This window comes from Sceloporus occidentalis, unplaced genomic scaffold, assembly GCF_023333645.1.
Source record: "Sceloporus occidentalis isolate IW3139 unplaced genomic scaffold, rSceOcc1.0.p SCAF_100, whole genome shotgun sequence".
Lineage (NCBI taxonomy): Eukaryota > Metazoa > Chordata > Lepidosauria > Squamata > Phrynosomatidae > Sceloporus > Sceloporus occidentalis.
This window is the reverse complement of record NW_028317080.1, coordinates 1,564,416-1,586,770: the sequence shown is the minus strand read 5'-3', so window position 1 is coordinate 1,586,770 and position 22,355 is coordinate 1,564,416. Positions and strand designations below refer to the sequence as shown.

At 42.7% G+C, this 22,355-nt stretch overlaps 1 protein-coding gene across 1 annotated transcript in view; it reads right to left on the bottom strand.

Annotated features, from left to right (window-relative positions):
* The window catches only part of LOC149284046 (CDAN1-interacting nuclease 1-like), a 92,612-nt gene extending 71,102 nt beyond the window's left edge, over nucleotides 1-21,510 (bottom strand). The window contains exons 1-4 of the mRNA XM_089497225.1: nucleotides 21,410-21,510; nucleotides 5,066-5,111; nucleotides 3,749-3,813; nucleotides 2,903-2,963 (exon numbers count right to left, since the gene is read on the bottom strand). Of these exons, the coding sequence (XP_089353351.1) occupies nucleotides 2,903-2,963; nucleotides 3,749-3,813; nucleotides 5,066-5,111; nucleotides 21,410-21,510 (273 nt within the window). The remainder of the gene's footprint in view (nucleotides 1-2,902; nucleotides 2,964-3,748; nucleotides 3,814-5,065; nucleotides 5,112-21,409) is intronic.
* Between the last annotated feature and the right edge of the window lie 845 nt (nucleotides 21,511-22,355).

Genomic DNA, 22,355 nt, shown 5'->3' with positions numbered 1-22,355 from the left:
CTACAGAAATGGTCTGATGCTGGAGCTTATTGTACCCACATGGTACAGGCAGAAGCAATTTCTAAAAAAACCCATTTATTAATATGCCAGCATCTTGGGTCTACTTGGGCGGGGTGAAGTTATCTAATCCGGCAAAGAACCATTGGAGAATTTATTCTAGGTGGGAGTCACAATAGAGCTTCAATGGAGTTCATGAGTCGAGGATATTGGAATTTCTCCGAAATCCCACTGTTAGGACACTTAGACGACGATCGTCTGGTATAAGGTTTATTATTTGAATTCCCCCTCTATAAATATCCCTCTTCGAAAAAAAAAAGACTTCCCTTAGCTAAGATTGCTTAGAAAAAGCTATTTGGATTAGTAAGTGATTTTCTCTGCCCCGTCTCATAGAAGGACAGCTGAAGACAGGTCACTGACACCCACATAACCGCAGGGTAAACTGGGCACCTGCTATGGGGCATAGACCAATCTACATCCAGCATATATAAAGCATATAGTATTATTTTACGGTGTTTAGTAAGTACCAACAGTATATTCCCCAGGAGTCGAGTTGAGGGTCCTGTCGGTGAGCTTCCAATCTAGCCTTATGGCACCTTATAAAGTTCCTGGCAACAAGGATGGACCCATGAGGTCCCCACTCATGAGCGTCCTAGGGGGAGCATGGATGGGACTGGAAGATGTATGCTCGGAAATAGTTACAATATGCTCGATGGGATGAAGGATGGTCACGAGTGAGTCAGGAGTGGATGGAGCTACCACTGGGGCCCTCTTCACTTGTCTCATTGGTGGACACGCGCCTGGTGCCTTATCCTGCCCTATCAGTTGGATCATAGATCTGGCAAATCATAGATCTGGCAAATCATAAGCTAAGCTTCCTACATATGGCAATACCTGGATTGCGCTTACATGTATGCATCATACCACATGCTCAGCCCCCACACTGTCTACAGTCCAGGGTGTGAGGGACGTACTAGGGATGCCTGTAAAATAAATCCATAAATAATGTATACCTTCGGCAATAACAGGGTTTTTATAGACGCACTAAATCTCTAGTCCATTCACTGAAATATAAACTGCAGCGGCTGGACCACTGAAGCTGGACGCTGCCGACGACATCAAACATGTCACATTATGTCACCGCCAACAGTCCGTCCTTGTACAGCCCTACTGCATACATCGAGGGTCTTTGTTAGAGGGACGCACATTGATACATGGCAGCTGTAGACTGCCCCGTGTGTGCATAAACATATAACAACATTAATATATGCAGGAGCTCAGGTAAAAATATGGGTATGCGATGAGTTGCATGCAAAACAGTACGACAACACAGAGCTGTAGCTTTAACTAGCCTCCTGCAACCCTTCCCTGCCACTATGTTATACATCTCTCATCAGATTTTACAGTTTTCACTGATTAAATATATATTGACTCATAAAGTAGCGCTCTTACATCAATCGTCAGCAGATGCAGCGAGGTGTCATTTAAATATTAAGTATCATATAAAAATGGCAGCTTGATTGTTTGGATGTAATAATGTGCTACTGGTTATTGCAACATTTCCCTAATGCATTAAGAAGAGCTCACGACGAAACACAACAAGGCCCACGGCGGCGGGGAGGGGGGGGGGGGAAGAAAAAGGAGGCTGCGGGGGGATAAAAAAGAGCTTCAGAGCCAAAATGGTGGAAAGAAAAGAAATACTAGGCAAAAAAATAAATATAAATTTTTGTTTTTTTCCTAAGAAAACATCTTGTTTTTTTGTTTTTGTTTTTTCGTTCAAGGACCTTTTAGAGCTTTTTGAAAACAACCTAGAATGATGTCTTTTAGAACGTGCGTGAAGGACGAGGGTTTATAATTCTAAGACCTCATTTGTCAGTATAGTTAAAGGGGTTCTAATGTCGTTTTTCAAGGACCAGTGAATTCCAACAAACTGTAGTTTACTGCAATCCTCTCCAGCAGTAAAAGGGTTAACCCCATGTTTTGGGGAACATTATAAGAGAAAACATATACTTAGAATCCCTATCGGCTTTTTTTCCTTAGAGGACTGACATGGAAACGGCGAGCTTTATCTGACCCGATATTGCATCCGCACTATTATTGTAAATAAATATTTTAGAGGGAGATTTCACGTGGGTTTTGTCCACCTGCGCTCCCGATATGCACTTTTTATGTTGTTTTTATTCAACAAAAGCCCCAGGGTGTCATTTCTATTTATGTTTTCAATAAACTCAACTTCCGGAGAGTTTGGGGTTTTATTCTGATGGGTGAAAGAAATACCATTAGAGCGAAAAAAGGGTAGTTTCAATGTTTTGGTCAAACACGCAAACATATATCGGAAATATATATATATATATTATTTTTTTTTTTAACTTCGTACACAGATATTTGCCGCCTGTAAGATTTGTGTGAATAAATTCAAACCTACCGTCAGTGATTTTACACCCGCAAGGGGTGTCTATAACTGTCCTGTAATAACCAGAGACATACTGAGGGTGTATCCGGCGATTCCTCGATTGGTTTCAGAAATAGACAATTTTAATATTCTTACTATTCACTCAGTTTACTTTCAGTGTCCAAGTTGATCTGCAGCTACTATGGCTTGGCTTAACCACCAAACAGCGCTCAACTAGCCAAAGTCCCTAAATGCGTATTGGAAAATAATGTATACAGTGTCCAGGACCAAAAAGAAAGGGCACAAACGGCCAGGCATGGGGGCAATCAACCAATCAGCTCTTACTTTTCTAAAACATACATAAAGCAAGATATAGTGGGATTTAAAGTCATGTCCAAAAGTAGTTTTCCACCATTTTTAGCAGAACGTGCTTTCACAGACGGTAGCGAGCCTCTTGTATGTAATTAAGCAGCCACGCCAGCTTTAGATGGGCTCGAAACACACAGACCATACCTCGTTAGCCATGTCCAACAAGACAGGGGCTCCTGGGTTCTCCTTCACATCATTTAGGTAGCTGGAAAACATGAAGAACACCAAAAATAACTATTCCAGCCTGGGGTAGTGACAACAACATATAGAGTCTATGGCTGGGGTTATCCCATTATAAATCAGATTCTGGGAAGGACAGGATGACCATCTGTGAGTTACGAGGGGCTGTAACATTCAAGCACGCCACGTTACTCAACACAGAATTAAGTCTTCGGTAAAACGCGTAAAACAGTTCAGCTGCACAATTCAACCTCCTGGCCTTGGTAGCCATTACTCTAATGTCTTAAGTGTCACATACATAATTAACCCATAGCCTTGGAGGGACATCTCAAGCTCCGATCTGAGAATAAAAAAATTAGTTTAGATGCATGCGGATACATTTTAAGGCATGGGAAGAGTTTACATAAAATGCTCCAATTGGGAGTTAGGAGGAAAGTTATCCTTTAAATGAAGATCAAATTCAAAAATGTTCAGAAAATGGAAACATTTTCATTTAGCTTGGCCTGAAAGATAAATGTAACAACCTTTAAGAACAAAATATCCTTATACAAGTAAAATGCTTAATAAGTGGTACCGACCCAACAGCATACAGTTTAACGCAGCAAATCCATTCAAACTCTGCCAGCCATTAACACTGCATTAAGCCCCCGAGTGTTATGGGAGTTGTAGTCCAATAACAGCTGGAGGTGCATGTTTCAGCTTCCGAGGGTTTGCTTTTTTCATTTCAAACCGCACACCTTCATTTACAACACTGGAGAGATTACAATATCGTTTTTTTTCAGCGATAGAGAGGAGATCAGGGCGACGTACCGGTTATAATAAGACTCGATCGCCTCCGGAGCGTGGTGTCTAATGTGGGTCTTCTTCATTAGTTTCTGAAAAGGACAACACACAACAATCATGCAACGCCATGACAGATACATAAGAAAAACGACAGCCGTAGCAACAACAACAACAACAAAAAAATTCCCACCCAATTATTTTTTTTTATTTTTCTGGAGATTTCTTGATTTTATAAAAGCACAACAAAAGAAATATGGGCAACCCAGTAAGACCAGTAAGCGTAACTATAAGTTCAAGAGGACCGCGTTGTGTTGTTTAAGTTGAGGACTCCCCGTGTTGATCGAAAGGTCTTGATATTTGGGGAACTTTTTGTTTAATGCAACTGCAATATTTAGGAAAAAAACAAGGAGTCTGCGGTGGTACAATATATTAAAAGCCACAGAATGATGATGAAGGCTGGCAGTGACACCTTTTAAGCTACATCAGCACGGCATTTTGATCTTAATTTACTGCCTAGAGGATTTTTAAGAGGCTATAAGGAACCCAAGAAGGCTACAAGCAAACTGAATTACAATAGCATTGCCGAAGGCCGTCTCAGACAGAAAGCGGCTGGGCGACATACACACACAAAAAAAAAAAAATATAGATTATTTTTACATTTAATGTTGGGCATTAAATTTCCCCCTTCAATTCCAGGTCCCCTTAGCGTCTGAGAAGGACCTCTAAAAAAAAGAAAAAGTAATTTTTGTCCTTTTAATTTAAAAAAAATAAATAAAAGTATATTTAGGAAGCAAGATTAAAAAAATAAGTAAATAAATAATTAAAACGGCAGAACCAGAAAAATAAAATAGAACAGTGACGGTTCCTTGGAGGGCTGCCATATGAGTGACACCCGTCACCGGATGATAAATGACTCCATTTTCTGCCTCTCTTGCCTTCTGCCACTCCAAGAGAGGGTCGTTTATCATAATCTCTGTCAGCGAGGGAAAGTAGCCCTGACAGTGCAAGTCAGCAAACATTTAGCACACGGAACCGTGCAACGCGGGGAAATTATTATTGTCAGAATAATAATGGTTTAGCATAATTTATTACGGGTCCACCAAATAAGCAAAGGATAGATGTTATTAGACAGATGGATGGGTAAAGCTTGGCAGCCATCCACTCAGGATCAGGCAATGCTGGATACGGGGAGGGTGGTGGAGAGCGGAGGGTAGGGAGGGTGGAGGGGGGTTTACATCTTCCAAACCAATCACTGGGCTGGCAGTTCAATTACAAAGAAATAAAGGGACATTCATCATTCAATTAAGCACCTGTCAAGCTTCACAAAAGAAGGAAACTTCTAACCTGGTACTCCTGGGAGAAGATGCTCAGCAGAGTGGACTGCGATTGACTGGAACAAAATAAAAGATGGACAAAGTTAATTACTGGCGTGCATGGGGGGGGAGACAAAAGGCTAGTCGGCTTCAAAAAGGTAGGCCCTGCTGCCCTGTAATCTAGGAGAACACGGAAACAAGCGCGCAAAAGTTGTTCCAGATGGACAGCGAGCACAAAGGGTAGGTCAAGATACGAGGGAGAAGGAAAGAAGGCAGAAGACACGGAGGGGTGAGAAGACATGGGAACTCATGCGTCGGCCGCCAGAGTCTTCCTCAAATAAACCGTACTACTGGCCTATCCCGCTGGTAACACGCGACGAGCGGGAGGGCTGGAAAGAAAACAGAGCATACTTCCTATTAATAATGGATGGCGATGCCGTTCCATTAGCAGTTTGGGAACATGCTGCTCAGCTTATCGGCAGCATATTGAAATTCATTTTGCGAGCGGCGAGGGAAACCTCTTTGGTAACTGACTGTTATTAAGGGGCTGCGTGAAGAAAGACGGGAGGGGTCATGGGGGGGGGGAACTTAACTCAATGTCAGTAGCGGCATATGGGACTCTAACATTCCCAGTGAAACCGACGGGGCTTTGAAAAGAGAAAAACTTTCTCAGCAGGAGGCCTTCTTTCCCTCGGACTCTGTCATTTCCAAAGCCTCAGCCATCCAGTACTCAACTCTACGTCAAGCACCTGGCAATAAAATTCTTCCAGGGGGAGAAGAATTCTTCTCAGTCTGTATCTCATTTCTCACTCGCCTGTTAACTCTTTGTATAGTTAGAATGTTGTAACTCATAGTTAGAATGTTGCAACACAGAGGCTGCTACAGCTGGGACATGGGGGGCCATCAGAGGACCCTCCAAAATCTACTGTCCTATCCACCTTACCTACTTTCTTTACACCATATCCATGGGGGTTTAAATATATGCTATTTTACACTATGCTATATTTACACTATATTTTCAGACTTTGGGCAAAAAGTACCCTAATAAATGTTAAAATCCATAATAAAGGTTGGGAGTAGAAAATAAACGTCACCTAAACGCCGTCGAAGGTCTACATCTGCCAGCTGACAATCTTTCGTGAGAGGATGATAAAACTGCACACGACGGGGGGAAAATTTACTTTTGAGATTTTACTTAAATAAGTGACTTACAAGATACATAGCAGCTTAAATAACGAACGTTTCCGTGTAAAGATTAGGTATAAAATATCCTCCGCAGGAGAAAACGCATAAAAAATTAGGCCATTCAACTTGAGCATCGGGGCGACTGACAAGCCTGCTCCTGACGCAAAAAGCACCGCAAAACTGTAACATGCCGAAAAATTGATTTCTGAATGAAAAAAAACGTGTATATATATATATATATATATATATATATATATATATATATATATATATAGGGCAGGCCTTTGTGCCCCCAAAAAACAACAAAATAAATCATAAGGATTGTGTCCAAAATACAGTCGAAACACAGCCATGGTCTCGTCTTAGATTCAGGATCGCTTTATGCCTAACATCTGGAAAAAGGGTGCGGCGGACAGCATTTTAACGGCGGAGATAAACATGAAGAACACAAGGACGTTTTTGGGGTGGAACTATATGCTAAATCAAATTGAGGAACCTATAAATTAGATCCAAGTTTATTATTTACAAGCAATTAATGAGATTTGAAATAAAAAAGCCAGGTGGCTTTCATTAAGTTAATTACAGCTAATGGGACGCCTCTCACGCTGTTTCACTATTTAGCATAGCCATGTGTCAAGCGTGTGTAGGAGTGCAGAACCGTCTTCTTTGGGGCCGGAGCGGCCCGTTACGCTTGGTCTGGGCCAAGCATGAAAAGGAGCAGCAAAGCGTGGAAGCGGCTTGCGATAAATATGTATGTTGGCCAGACAGGAGAGGACATTAGTAGGCGAAGTAACTTAACTAACTGGATGTGCATCCAATGGCCATGCTGGACTACGAACGATCATGGAACGGTGGTGAAAGCTGGTGGAGCACGGTGCTTTTAGGGTGATAAAACAGTATTTAATTCACATGCTAAAAGTGAACTTTTCTTTTAGTTACTACAGAAGTTACAGACCACAGAAACATAGCCTCATGTGGGTCCGAGGTGGTGGCGGCATATTACAGGTGATTAGAATATCATTCAGGCTTTTGCTCCTCTAAACGTCCTCTTCACAGTCGCTTCTAAGAGATAATCTGTGCGATTTATATCCAACCTCACCCCATCGATAGAACATCGGCTTAGCGCTCGCAGCCGCACATTACGGCGGAAGACAGGAGAGTTATTTAAGTTATTTTGTTTTCTTTTTATTTAGTAGCGGTTATTAAGTTATTAGGCAGAGGGACACTTTGGATTTACCTAGACCTCACGAGGCCACTCTCTGTGGCATAAGATGATGTAAAGTGTCATATTCAGAGATATCTGCTAAAGCACCGCTTTATTTGCATCAACAAAACCACATAATAGCAATAAAATGAATAATAAATGGAATCTTAGACCTACTCAGCCTCCTTTACTCTCGAAGCCGGCAAAAGTGTATGCCTACTCCATACTTACCTGCCCCCTCATATATATTTTATCCATATAGTGTTTTCCTTCCCCTTTGGCATTCTTCCTCATACGTTTTCCCTGCGTTTGTATCCTCATCATACAGATGAATATTCTGTAGTGTAGTTGTAATGCAGACAGGCACCCCCATGATAGTAGTTAACTAATGTTAGTAGCTAATGTTCTTAAGCTTTCTTTAAGCTACTTGTCTCTATATCTTCATTGCTGATAAAAAAAAAAAAAATTGTGTTAAAATTATAACTTAAAGTACCAAACAATTTCATACTGAATAACGTAAACTGGGCTTTTATCCATGGGGGGTGCTGGATAATATCCTATAAGCTCTGTCCAATACGATCCAAAAATGTTAGCCACCCACTTCTCAACAGATTCCAAGAATACGTTCAATACAGCAGACTGGGGCTATGTGGATTAAGACCTGAGCTATATGCGCTTAGGCACGGTAACAGGATACAAATAAATTAAAGTTCCCATAAACAGAATAAGGCAAGGATGACCCCTGCGTCTTCATTTATTCACTCTTATACTAGGACTATTTCTGGGGGTGACTAATCCAGATATTTGTGGACTATTCAAGGGACCAGGCTGCATCACAAACATCATGCTTTTTATTGTATCCCACTATCTCACTACCAAATTTGAGACATATGGAACACGGAACCTTAAGATGAACTAGGACAAGGAAAAAATCCTGAATATTTGTTTTCCCTGCAGGAAACTCAGTTGAAAGATCCCACTCAGATACATTGGTTTGGCTCTAAACTGAAACCCTAGGGGTATTGCTTAACAACCTAGGGCAGATATATTCATCCAATGCCTTCCAACCAGTGCATACATTTTACTTGTGTATACCTGGCCCTCTTCCTTCAAATGAAGCTTATCGATAACATTCCACACCGGAAGCACCGCTTCTCTCCACCACGTCACGGTTTGAGTGGAGGATCAGGGCAAAGCTTTGCAGCCCATGGCCGTTCAAGACAGACTAGGCCACCATCTCATTTGCCAAAGAAACCAATACCTGTGTCTTCTACTGGTCCTGTCTTTGCCTGCATAGATACTTTCTGTGACCAGGATAGGTCCTTGTGCTTATGATGTTGTCTACACATGGTGGTGGACTGGTGTCTGCAGCTCTGCCAGCCGCTGTCCTGCAGCAGCTGGAGGGCCACAGGTTGGACACCGCTGAGCTACTGCCAAAGTTTAGCACATGATGGGTGACTTATTACAACAGCCCGCTGTATCCTTGGATGTTAAACTCAAACTTAGAGGGGACAGCAAGGTCTTCCCTGCTCACCTCGTCATATGACAGGTTGTGCCCATAACACCCCATATCCCTCTGCATTTACCTAAAAAGGATCCAAATTACTATTAACTAACACAAATCTGTCCCAACAAAAACCATCTGCATGTTCAGGAGATATTCTCCGGGTATCTTCTACCTAGCAGAACGGCAGAAAACGTTTCCGCATGAAGGCTCCATCAAACGAGCAGACTCTCGTCGCTGCTCCTCTTCCCAGACACTCTCATTTTCACTCTAAAGCAGCGAACAAGATCTATTTACGATTAAGTTTATCGGTCAGGATGCAGCAGCAAAGATCAGTCACCGGCCAGATCTCCAAAGCAGATTTCAGAGCCAGCCGTGAAAAGAAATACAAGCTGCTACGATGAAAACTTCACGTTAAACATCACTTTTCTTCTGATAAAGGGAAGGAAATTGAGAATAGAGTTTAGTGCGACGCTGAAACAAATGCCATAAAGGGACCTGTCAGAAAAATCCCACCGACCAAAAAGTTGGACAAAAACTGTTTTTTCTCGTCTTCTTTTTATAATCGCTAGTTAATAGTTATAGGTTATTATTTTCCTTACATAGTTACATAGTAAATTAGGGTAAAAAATTCCTTCTGGGCTCCAAGGCAGTCAGACTCACCCTGGATCCACACGTGAAAAGCCATTTAATTTCCTGAAATGTGGAAAGTTTGAGAAAAAGGAAGACACTTGATTTTTACTTTATTTGTGATGTCCGGAGAGATAGATGTGATCATGTAAAGCCGTATTGGAAGCCTAACGGAGTATATTGAGCCAGGCATACTTAATTAGTCTTCAGAGAGCAATGAGCACAGCGCATAATTATGCAAGATTAACCCTTTTGTTTCAGCGCCCTAATTGGAGTGGGAATTTCCATCATAGTTCCTGGCGTCCGATCACGGCCAACAACACACGAAGCTAATGGGCATCAATGCCAAAGCCACGAAGCCCCTAATAACAGCGACTTCAATGATAATATAAGAGTCAGATATATAAATACAGATATAGTTATCTAATTTTACACAAATACTAATAATAATAATAATAAAAATCACTCTACGGAAGTTTAACGTAATACTAATTTATTTTACAATTAGCTACCGATACATTTTTACATAGAGAGTATATATATATATATATATATATATATATAAGCAATTTGTGATCAATGGTTCCATGATTCGATAGATATGCCCAATCCCGATAAAAAAAATCAAATAATTTTATTTTTTAAATTTCTTTTTCATATTGCTTTAGTGCCTTAAGATCATTAAACAAACATCTCCTCTCTTCCTGTCTCCACGTTCACCTTATAATGTCCTGTATACCCAGTGAATGTCTGCTCAATTAAGCGTTTGGAAATTGCCACAGTGACTATTATTATTACTATTTATTATTATTATCTTTTATTTATATAGAGCCAACAACTGACGCAGCGCTTCTTACAGTCCGCACATTCTAAGGGTCTGACAAAACAAGAACGCACAGACTAAGACGAACCGACACATTAGTTAAAGAGGCCCCCGGCTCATAAGCTTACAATCTAGAGGCATTACAAAATAATAAAAAAATAAGAGATTAGAATCCACACAAACAAAAACTATTCTAGAACAAAAGTGTTCTGTGGATCTAATATAATTTAAAAAATGAAAAACCTTACCCCATTCTCTTCTTAAGGGGCAAAAATAATATTCCCACAGAGCATCCTGTGCGTCCAGATTTGTGAGATTCCTGAGTGACCCCCGACACTCTTTTTTTTTTCTTTTTCTTAACAAACTGCATTTTTTTTTCAAAGTGGTGTTAATGTGAGATCAATGCCAAGTTCTTTCTAAAAAGGTTCTGTTCTTGCGAGCAGATCTTATTGTCTACCTAAGCATCTCTACTTGGCAAAATGTTGAAATTCCCTCTTTCAGAGAGTCCGTCTCGTAGAGAACAGGCTTACGTTTACTATTCTGAATAAGAAGAGCAGAAGGAGGTATCTATATTTGTCTCTTTCCTAATCCCATTATCCCGGGCTCATTTCGTCCTTGTTAAATACTGAATGAAAATCAACTAGACTACTTTTGTTAGCTCCGAAGCATTAAGTTAATGTGGCAGTTTCCAAATACATTTCCACCAATTTAAACTGTAAACCGGCCCTTAATTGGAAGGCGATTGCTATTCATACGTAACCGGTTACCTGGCAAAGAGGGAAAAACTAGAAGGCAGACGGCTCCGCCGGCCTGCCTAATCACCATTTCAATGGCACATGCCACGGCAGCCAAGCGCTCGTTTACTAGATTGATCATGGTAGATAAACTCCAAATAACAGAGAAATTAACAAATGCTTGACATGTGCTCAACATCCATTATTCTGACAGGGCGCGGAGAACGCGAAGCCTGGGAGGATCCTTCATCTGCATTCATATGCCCCTAGAGAGAGGCACGAAACATATTGCATCCCTGTCCTTGCTCCGGATAAAGCCTACACTACCCCTCTGCTCTCAGAAACGGTCCACAGCTGACCCTGGTGGGGAGAAAAAAACAAAAAACAAAAAAAGGAATCAGCAGTTGTACGGCGTCCCAACGAATTCTTATTCCTTGCAAGTAAATCCGAAAAAAAAAAAAAGGTTCTTCTACACCTCGTACTTTACGCAAGTGTATCAAGATACGCGATAGGAAGTAACTGTATGAAATAAGGACAGTTCCCTCGATAACAAGTCCTGGGAGTCAGTAACTATATGCGAGTAATATTCCAATTAATCATCATGGATCCACAAACGTTCTTCATCTCTTGGAATTCGCCACCCCCCCCCCCCATATCTCTCTTACGTGAGCTGCTACAGTTATTGGGAATTGTTACATTAAAAATAAAATCTAATTGACATGAACTCATTGGTGGGGTCAGGGCAAGTCAGTGACCGCAATGGCTACGTTACAGATTGGGTTTCCCCCCCAGATATCATTAACGAGGCAGCAGATGCCTCCATCTACTCCACAAAGTTAGAAACTCCGTGGAATCGGGAGACGGGCAAAACGCAGATAACAGGGGCGACGGAGAAGCCGAAAATTATTCATTGACTATTAGTTCTCATTTAGGTTACGCCACTATTAATATACATGTCCATATTGCGCACTAACCCTATTACAAAAGAGTAATTGTCTCCATAATTTCCTATGAGCTGTGACCAATCTCTGCTTCGGTCTACATTTACACCCAAAATGATGCCAGATTTATCTTTTTGTTCCTTCATTTTAATGCTCCTTAAAAAAAAATGTGGCTTCTCGACACAAATGAAGACCCAACGTGTTTTATTGTTTTATTTATTTAAATAAGTCAATAAATAAGTAAAACCATAAAAAAAAAAAAAAAAAAATGTAAAAAAAATATTCTCGTGAGATACCCCCGGGGCGTGGAAACCTGGGAGTCAGATTAAAACACATCAATTCTATTCAGCGGTTACTTTTTCTATGTACGTGGTAGAAGGGTTGGATGGCTTAAGAAAAGGAAGCTTTGCCGGCATGGGTCCCACTGTATCAGCGCTTCCCGAGAGTCAGAGTCCAGACAATTTCCAATTCAAATGCCTGCCGCTGCTTGACCTTTGCTGGCCCCCAGAGCCCTGAAAGCACCACTCCTTCAGTTCCTTTCTCTCGCACAGCCGTTGACAGGGCAATGCAGCACAGCGAGGGGTGCCCCATTTGCATCCGGCTGCCATTGTGCCATTTGCATCGTTGACAGCACTGTGTCGAATGCTTTCACCCAGGCAGGGCAGCTCCGTAGGACCGACATGGCTGGCAGATGACTGCTTCAGACATCTGTGTTATGTGGCCGGCTGCGTTCGGGCTCCTGCTTCTAGGCTGTCATCTCTCTGCGGTGTTCTCTCGCGTTTACTTAGCATTCAGATCTTCCGGGGGAAGCCGGCAGTGAATTTCCCAGCACAAAAGAAGGTCGATAAACTCTTCGAAGGTGGGAATTCTTGCAAGTCTTCTTCTGTGAACTTTTCTCTCGGTTTAACGAAGCGACAGCGCCTGCATCCATCCAAGATTCGTCATTCTAAACGTATTACAAAAAAAAAAAAAAAAAGACTTTGCGCAATCTGCTTAGCGGTCACCTACGACATTTACAGCGGTGGTCACATTTTAGTGAGAAGTACCGACATAACTTGGTTAATATGCTACCAAGTTTCATAAAGCACATGATAAAGATTAAAAAAAGAGAAAAAAAAAAATAAAGCCAGGAAAAGGAGCCCTGAGCAACATATAAATCTTGTTTTAGTAGATTGTAAGCTTGTGGGCCGAGCCGTCTTTATCTAACGTATCGGTTTGTCCTGCTCTGTCAGTTCTGGTTTTGGCAGACCCTTTGAATTATAAGAAGCGCTGAGTAAATTGTTGGCGCTATCGAAAAAAAATATTAGTAGTGATGCTAGGGCTGGATAGGCTGGGCTTGCAGAGGGAGCAGAGAAAGCTGGAGCTTCTCCAGAACACACTGTGCTCCAGCTAGAATACACAACCAAATGGCCAAAGTGTCTGGTTAGGAGGTCAGTGCTAAAAAGTAAAGATGGGCTGGGTGGGTAAGAACAGGAATGAAAAGGGTGGCTGAATTAAACCAGCATGGCATGCTCCAGGCTAATTAGACACTGGCCCTTTAAGACAACCTTCCACCATGCCATGCCTAAAATGCTGCCAGGAAGGGCCAGCCACGGACAGCTGGACCACAGCTTCATGCCCAGGGACCCCTGCCAGAAGGACTTCTTTTAAGATGAGGACATCAGAATAAATCCATAGGTGAATCTTTGAGGGACATCTCGCTGATTTAGCTATGCATTATGCAGGGCCAACGCCGTCCTTGTCGCGGGGGGTCAGCCGGCCCGATGCAAAACGTAGGGACAGTGAAGTTTAGCAATCGGACGTTCATCAAAGCCTCAGAATGTTTCCGGTGAGACTCTTTCCCTTCCATATAGCCGACGCCGGGAGACTCCACTACATAACCGCCAAAGGGCGTCTCGTCTTCCGCGCAGGATGAACAGCAAACACTCCGCGCATGTATCTGGGGCAGAGCAGACATCCATCCAGACACTAGACGAATACACCGTGTCACATGTAACAGCACATCTCGAATGTTCACACAGCACAATTAAGACGTTTTTAGCACGCTCCTGCCAGGTTTAATATATCATCTCGACGTATCAAACAGTAACCAATACTGGGCAAATAATTAGAATCATTACCCTCCGGTAACAATCCTTATAACCGACCGTCTTCGGTGCTGTTGTAACACAAATAAAATCACAGATCTGTCTCTCGCTTAGAGGGTTGCTCCAGCCATCATATGCGCTTTTAAAGCTGAGAAGACCCTTTAAATTTACATGATGCCCCCCCCCCCTTGTAACTTTATGGGGGGGTTCTGCAGAAGGCATCTGACACGACTGCCCCTGTGCATGTATGGAAAGCGCTCACGCCGACTGCAATTGGATCACCTATCTGACACCGGTTTGGCTGCTTGAAGCAGCCAGTCAGTGGCAAGAATTGTCCATGGAGAAGGAGGACAGCTGCAGCTCTGCAGCTGCAGTTTTCTTCAAAGGCAAGTTTTTTTTAATGTATCTTAAAGTAATCATAAAATACTTTAATACAGAAATTATAATGCCCCTTTATTGTTGTTGCCCGGGAACACAGCTGGTGACATTTATAAGCGCATCAGAAGATCTCCATCGCTGCACACCGTTTTAAAACGATTTGCAAGGGTCTGTGGATTATTCATATATAATATTTACCAATCAAAATTCAACCCCTACACTTGAAAGCGTACTTTCCTTAAGTCTCCAGAATCTCGTTTTGGGAACTACTGGTACCGTTATTACCATCAGCCAGTTGGCAGGGACGGAAGAGGTTAAAAAAAGGCATCATGTTGTTCTGCCGCTACATCAAATTAGAGAAGAGCAAGTGACAGTCCTGTAAAAGCGTAACTTTCCAGTACCACCAGGGAGCTGGAGACGCTGAGGGTTAAAGAGTAAATACGGCACTTAAGAACCTGGAGCGTGATCTTCAGTGTCAGCGGCGAGGTCACTTACTGTAACGGGAGCTTCCACGCCGATTGCCTTCTTTCTGGGGACGTGGAGATGCCAGAGGCCACATTTTAGCCGCCCCATGCTGGTGGAATCAATGATTTATACTAAGGGTTCTGCTGGAGAAGCGAAAGGAAAGCGGCAGAAATTAAATAATAATAAAACACGGGCAGGCAGTGGTTTCTGTGGCCGCCTTGCGCCACTAACAATTTTTGTTGCTCAACTTTTTTTTTTTTTAATCCCAAAACGCTGCTTTCTTTTCTTTAGATGAAAAATTCAGGGCGTTAATGAGCCATACATTGGGTAATTTTATTCTTTAACCCCTTAAGGACAATGGGCGGTCCCTAAACCCGTTGAAAACAATGCATTTTGAGCCCGTACATGTACGGGGTTTGTCATTAAGGGGTTACATTTTTTTTTTGCGTTTTTGAAAATATATATTATTTTTTTGCTCGCTAATTTCGTATTACAATTAATTAGGTTTGTTAGGTTTGTTGGTTTTTTTTTGCGGAGCAGCCGAGATCCACGAAATGAAATCCAGTGGAAAAAAGGATAAATGCTTACGAGGAGTGACTGCTGTGAAAACAGCAGAACTTTATTTAATTGGAGGGGGTAATAAGCTTCAAGCGGTATATGAGGACGCACAACCGCTCTCAGTCGTTACGCCGCACAATCAATCAAAGGCTCTCGCAACAGATGCTGGCTGGGAAGTGTATTATGCAGTCGCGGGCACAAGGAGTCCGCACGTACTTAAGTCATGTCTAATTTACGTAGGCTATAATGTGCCGTGTCACGGGTTTTACTTATTTATGAGACACGGGCTGAAAGGGTCGCTAAACTGGGAATGTAACCTTATAGGCGCCACTACTAAATTGGATTATTGGCTGAAACATTCCCCGGTGACAAACACGAGCCTCCCGCTTCCACGGAACATCCCGACGAAGCAATGCGGAGGCAACGCTACCGAGAGTTTATTTAAAGTCCGCCTGTCATCACTTTCTAACGTGCATAGCCATTATCTTAGAACGTTAAACTGTCAGCTACAATGTTTCCATGGATTTCAATGCATTTTAGCTCTAGCGTTTGAAAATGCATTCTGGTGAAGTAAACATAAGGCCAACCACGAAAACGACTTTGGGAGGCAGGCAGGAGGCAGGACAAAACAAAATTTCCAAAAATATCACTAATGCGGGTGGTGATACGCATTTTGCGCCTGATTGAAATAGCCCTCTGTGTGCCAAAAGCCCCGACGTCCATGACACGAGAATGCAAAACGCACAAAGCGTTTGTGAGAAATATTAAGCATACGGCATGTATTTCAGTGATAATTTACCAATCTATCTAGTAGGTAGGACACTGGTTAAATCATCATATCAGTCTGTGGTTATCAAGTCAATCCATCAGAAGTATCACCCAACTTTTATACCACGATGGTAGCCAAGTGGCTGCACCGTGTGCCACCAGCAAATATAGCACAGTCGCCAATACACTATGGTGAAAGTCCAACCGAGTAGGAGAAGACGTCAGCAATTACGCCCTTTGGTTCGATTTCATTCCCAAAAGGGGAACATAGTGCCCTTCTAGACATACTTTTGGTCATATGGGGTACTTTCAAGGTCTTGTAAGGATTGTAGCAAATTCTATGTATTTTGTTTGTTAAAAAACATTTGTTTAATTTTCCCTCTTGTTTAAAGTTACGGAATGTACTACGCCTAAAATGATACTTTCCATAACCAATCCCAACGACTACTAATAATCCAGCCAACACAGGATCCCTTCTCCCGCGTATATATCTATACCTAGGAACTTTCTGCATCTGCTAACCTAGCGCGACGGATATTAGCCCTTTAACAGCCCATGCAGAGATTCTTTTGTAGTGGCTCTGTGATGGTGGCAACCGAATGGTGCTAATAACAGCCCTTATGCAAGCCATTAGCTGCCGCGAGGTTAAGATATTCTGAGTCAAACACGGGTTTCAGCTTTGATATGCCACTGAGAAAAGTACCGGTGGGGATGCTCGGGTTTCAATAGATCAGAGTGGAATATGAAGCGGTCGGTCCTGGCCAGATCTTGCCTGCTTTCACTGAGCTTAGTGTAAAAAATATCCGCTATTGTGTTATTATTTTCCAACTTCTTAGAAGGTCATGGTTATGTGTCCACCATACAAACGTGTAACATTGGGTGTAGCTTACAAATGATCATACAATCTACTGATTGATGGGGTGAGCGTGTACCCCAGCCTGTGCTTTTTAACATAAACCTTTACGGCTTCCTTCACTAAGCCTCTTCAGTCCGAGCGCGAGCAACAGGTACATCGTTATTATTATTTATTGTTTTATAAAGCGCCATCAAATTCCGTAGCGCTGTACAACGGGTAGACAAGACATAAAAAGTAACTGCCAGTGCCAAAAGGGTTAACGCTTACATCCGCAGGTACAGCTCCCCATTTATAATAGGCGCAGTATTGCAGGCTGGGGGCTTTCGTTCCGTTCTGATTGCCCCCCCCCCCCCCGCAGCACATTGCTGATATGCGTGTCAGCGGCTCGTATAGAGGAGCAATTTACCGCAGGCGCAATTGGCCCTGGGTCGTAGACAAATGTATTTGTTCATTAAATCCACTGAAGCAGATATTAAAAATCCTGTCTATATACTAAGAAAGCAGCCACTGTGACAGCCCACTTAGCGGCGCGCCGCCTTCGAACGCGTGTCGCTGTGGGAGACATGCGTTTGCTATGTGAGTGGCCCTCGTGCACATAAAAGCCTTGCTCGGATATGATGGATGCGCCACGTCAGCTCCTCCTAATTTGGAATCGATGAGAAGTGCGGGACGGAGGAACGCACCGGTCCCGGCGCCCCGTGCAATGTTCTCGCCGCTGCCATCGCACGGGAACAAAGTTCAAGAATAATAGCGCAGATAAAATGATTCTGTACCCCGAGGACTATGCAGTGCAATTCTGTACGCGGTGACAAAGTGACTTGTCCGACGTGAAATAGAGTTAATCTCGAATCGCCGTCCCCCCAGGATAGCCGCACTCATTCACCAGTACCTTGGAAAGGGCCAATTTGAATCAAGAAAACATAATACAAAAGCAATTCTAAATTCAGGCCATTACAATGAGCTGTCGAAGCAGCACAAATACAGCATCTGACTATAAATACACAAAGTAACTTTAATACGGACTTCTTCAGGAACAAGACCAATCATTTCGCCGTGCTGTTGATATGGTGGATTCCATTATTCATTACAGAAAGGCGATGACCGCTGGCGGCTCTTTCTCTACGTCGGCTGTGTTTGTGACATTCTCCAGCGGCCGAGTCTCGCTCCGGGAACTTAAGAGGACCTATACCCAACAGGTGTTGGATTCCAGGCCCGAGGGGCCGCGGACAGACCAGGATTTCGGTATTTCCTTGCTTTGAACATATGGGATATAAGACAGTTACAGCCATTTCCGTTGAGCTGGGCTAGCTTAATATACCTTTAAGAAGGTCTTAAGTGGATACATGCACGGAGAACAGTCACGCCGTTTTCGATTGGTCATTGCCATGTGTACAACTTTTTTGTAAACCCAACAATAAAATGGAAAGCATCAGCCACGAGCTGTGTCACCGGGAGCTTAAGAGCTCGACAAATAATTGCATAGAATTTGAAATATAATGTTACTTTGTAAATCAGATTCTCCTGGCACCTCAAATAATGGCTTCACAAGAAAAACGATGACGTTGTGACCCAACAGGGACACCATCGCCTCTTTAATCGGCTTTACTGCCAATAGCCGAGGCGTGTAGCATTATAGGCAGGATGGGGGGGGATGTGCAGACGCTCAGGTCTACTAACTGGGGGAAATTCACCGTCAATAATGTCTGTAAATTACAGATTGTTCACGTCTGTCTATTTAAAGTACTTTGTATGTGTTTTAATATTCATTCTTTAAACTTTAGATGAAGCGGCAGCTTTATTTTATTTTAAAGTACTCGACGTACTTAAGTATAAATTATTCTTTAGAGGGGCTTTCAGGGATATTAGACTGTCCCGTTAAGGTTTTTATCTATCAACTAGTTATCAAATCATCTAGAAATTATTTCATGAGTTAAATAGACTAATTTATTTAACAACTTATGCATTTAACAATTATTCATTAAATAAACTGATGTCACTGTTTGATTTTCAGTGAAAATATATAAAAAAAAAAAATGGCTTCTTAATCCAAAGTAAAACGTGTCAAGCCCTAGTGAAAATGGAAAAATATTTTCAAATAAATCAGCAAAATTATACGTTATTTCTTCACTCACGGTTTTATCTAATAAAAGTTTCAGAGCCAAAGACGCAAAGTAACCCGGACATCATTATATGTATTGGGCAAAAAAAAAAATATATATAAATGATTTAATGAAGAGGAAGCCAGCTTGGTATGGAAACGGTTAAAATAAAGATATTTGCAGATTACGGCACAAGACCGGCAAATACGCCACAATCTTCCTCCTCCCTAAGAGTTGCGCTCCAATGTGAAACAGAGGCTGTTAACGAAGTCAATAGCTCCCAATTTGCTAATTACAACCGAGCAGCTTGTTATGCCAGGAAAGCCACGCTGACTCCCTCATGTACCTTTTAGTTACTGGTATAGGCTTGGCCTGTTCGCCAGCTTAGCTAAATGGGCCCTGAAGTGCACGCTAATGCTACATGATATTAGCTTCCTCTTCAAATACTCTGGATGAGCAAACACAAGCGCGGCCTTTGCCAACATTCTGCTGGCAACGGAACAGAGAAGAGTTTTATTCTACGACTGAGGGATCATCGCTGAGCCCATCACCCCCTAGACTTCATAGCTTTTGGCTACTGTAGCAGCGTTCCTACGGCTACAGAGTTACCAACCGGTGGTCGTCAGCCCTCTCACAGTTGCCACCGGCTAACGTTTCATTAACCCCGACAACATACGTGGGACCATAAGGAAATGAAGAAGTAGAGCTTATTTTTATATAGTTCTCTTTAAGTGTAAAAGTTGCGACCGTACATTTACAGAACAATTGGGAAATCCTTCAGCTACAAAACCATTTCCGCCTGAAAAACATTACTTCTGACAACGATCATTTAGAAAGTCCTATTCCATACCTTAACTTTTGGTTGCACTTTGCGGGGGGAAATAAATATCAGAATTCCTTATTATTCAATAGATCAGAGTGGAATATGAAGGAGTCGGTCCTGGCCAGATCTTGCCTGAGCTTAGTCTAAAGAATATCCACTATTGTGTTATTATTTTCCAACTTCTTAGAAGGTCATGGTTATGTGTCCACCATACAAACGTGTAACATTGGGTGTAGCTTACAAATGATCATGCAATCTACTGATTGATGGGGTGAGCGTGTACCCCAGCCTGTGCTTTTTAACATAAACCTTTACGGCTTCCTTCACTAAGCCTCTTCAGTCCGAGCGCGAGCAACAGGTACATCGTTATTATTATTTATTGTTTTATATAGCGCCATCAAATTCTGTAGCGCTGTACTGAGTACGCATTACAGAGGCGAGTATGCCTTCACAACCTTTACAATGCAGTAACAATGACTTTTCTAGGAACACTCTTGCGGCAGGGCTGGCCAAACTCATGGACGCCAGGTAACTATTGACGGCTAAAATATTTATAGTGGCACCCAAGTGTTTTGTGGTCTGAGATGGAAAAACATTGAGGGTTCTTGGCTGCTATCACGTATCCGTGATCTAATATATATCATAGCCTCGTCACCGTGGGAACTGTCTGTCCCGTTGGATGGGGCTTAAAGGGGATGTCCAGTCAACGATTCCTAGAGAGAGAGTGGCGTATTTAACATATTTTGCGAAGTAGTGGTGGGGTGGGGATGTCAGAGGTTGCCAGATATCATTGTGGGGGATACAAGGTGCTGCCAGACAGTGTTGTGTGAAGGGAACAAATAAAAGACGCACAGAACAAAACAAAAGAGGCAAACGAAGAAAGATAGGGAAAGAAAAAAGCGCACATCATATAGTAGTCGTGTAATTCTTTTGTCACCATGGATGGGGCTTAGCGTAAGGTCTAAACAGAATGCACATGCTGCACTCTGATTGGTTGCTGTCCTGCTCAGCATTTCAGGTCCCACAACGAGAAGCATTTTTATGCGTTTCAGGTTGCCTCTTCTTTTTTACCCACCTCTGTCTCACACTGTATATGGAGGCTTGGAAGGGGTGTGATTGTCAATATGGGCATGGACCAATCAGTGGGTGGGCTTCATTGCAAGCAGGGGAGGGAAAAGAGAGGATGGGAGGGGCAGGGACAGAAGAAGGGGGAGTAGAAAGAAGGGAGGAGGAGAGAGAAAAGTGGAGAAGAGAAGGGGGAGAGATATTTTGCCAGATATTTCAATGACGCAGATTCTAGCAATAATAATCACGACTTACTGGGGAAATCTCTCGTTTAGACGTTTCAAGGATTGCCGTGTAGGTCGAAGCGTGGTAATGAAAAGTGCAATCTCATCATACTGCACTTTGCTCAACTTCATCTCTCTTTTCTTGACACCACTATCTACAATAAAACAAATCATACAATCAAAAAGTCATCCATCTGTTTAATTCCCAAAAAACTACTGGTGCAATGGAGGGACCCACAGTCACCGCATTGCCTGGGGACTCCAAATGTCAGCTGCATGCCAGCAGGCCGCACTCACTCAGTCCTCGCACTCTGACCGAGTCTGAGCTCCGGAATATGATCTGGCACTCAGACACAGCCAGTGAGGTCCGCGTGGGAGCAGAGGAGCTGTCTTGACCCAGCAAAGGTAGAAGGCTGTGTGAGTAAGCATGTTAGTGTTAAGTATTTTGGGGGGTAAAAACCTGGCTCCTCCATTTGTTCTCTGGCTCCTAGAACCAAATCAGATTTGTCGAATCCTGAATCTAATGCACGATTATATTACCTCACTGTGTAATTATCTACCACTTCTGCTGGGAAGCTCTTCTACTTCCTGCCTTCCATAACAATATTGCAGAGGGATTCGAGAAGAAAGAGCGGCGCTGAACCGCTTCCCTTTCTCCGTGAATCTGTCTGCAATATTCTGGCTCCTGGAGCACTTCAGCAAAGGGGCGGAGCCATCGTGCATGCCACATGGACTGCCTCTCCCCTGTTCCTCCAATCGGAGAAGTGGGTGTGCTCTCCGCCCTTTTTGCGAAAGTACCTGGACAAAGAAAGATGACAAAGGAACATGAGGCAAGAGATGAAAGAGAATAAACGGAGCTGCGGAAAAAGAAGACAGGGAAGCTGTCGTCAAAGACAGTAGAGCGACATCGACAGATCATGAATGAGAGTTTGAGAGTTACAGAGAAAGAGAGAGAGTAGCGGATTTTGGGGCCCTGT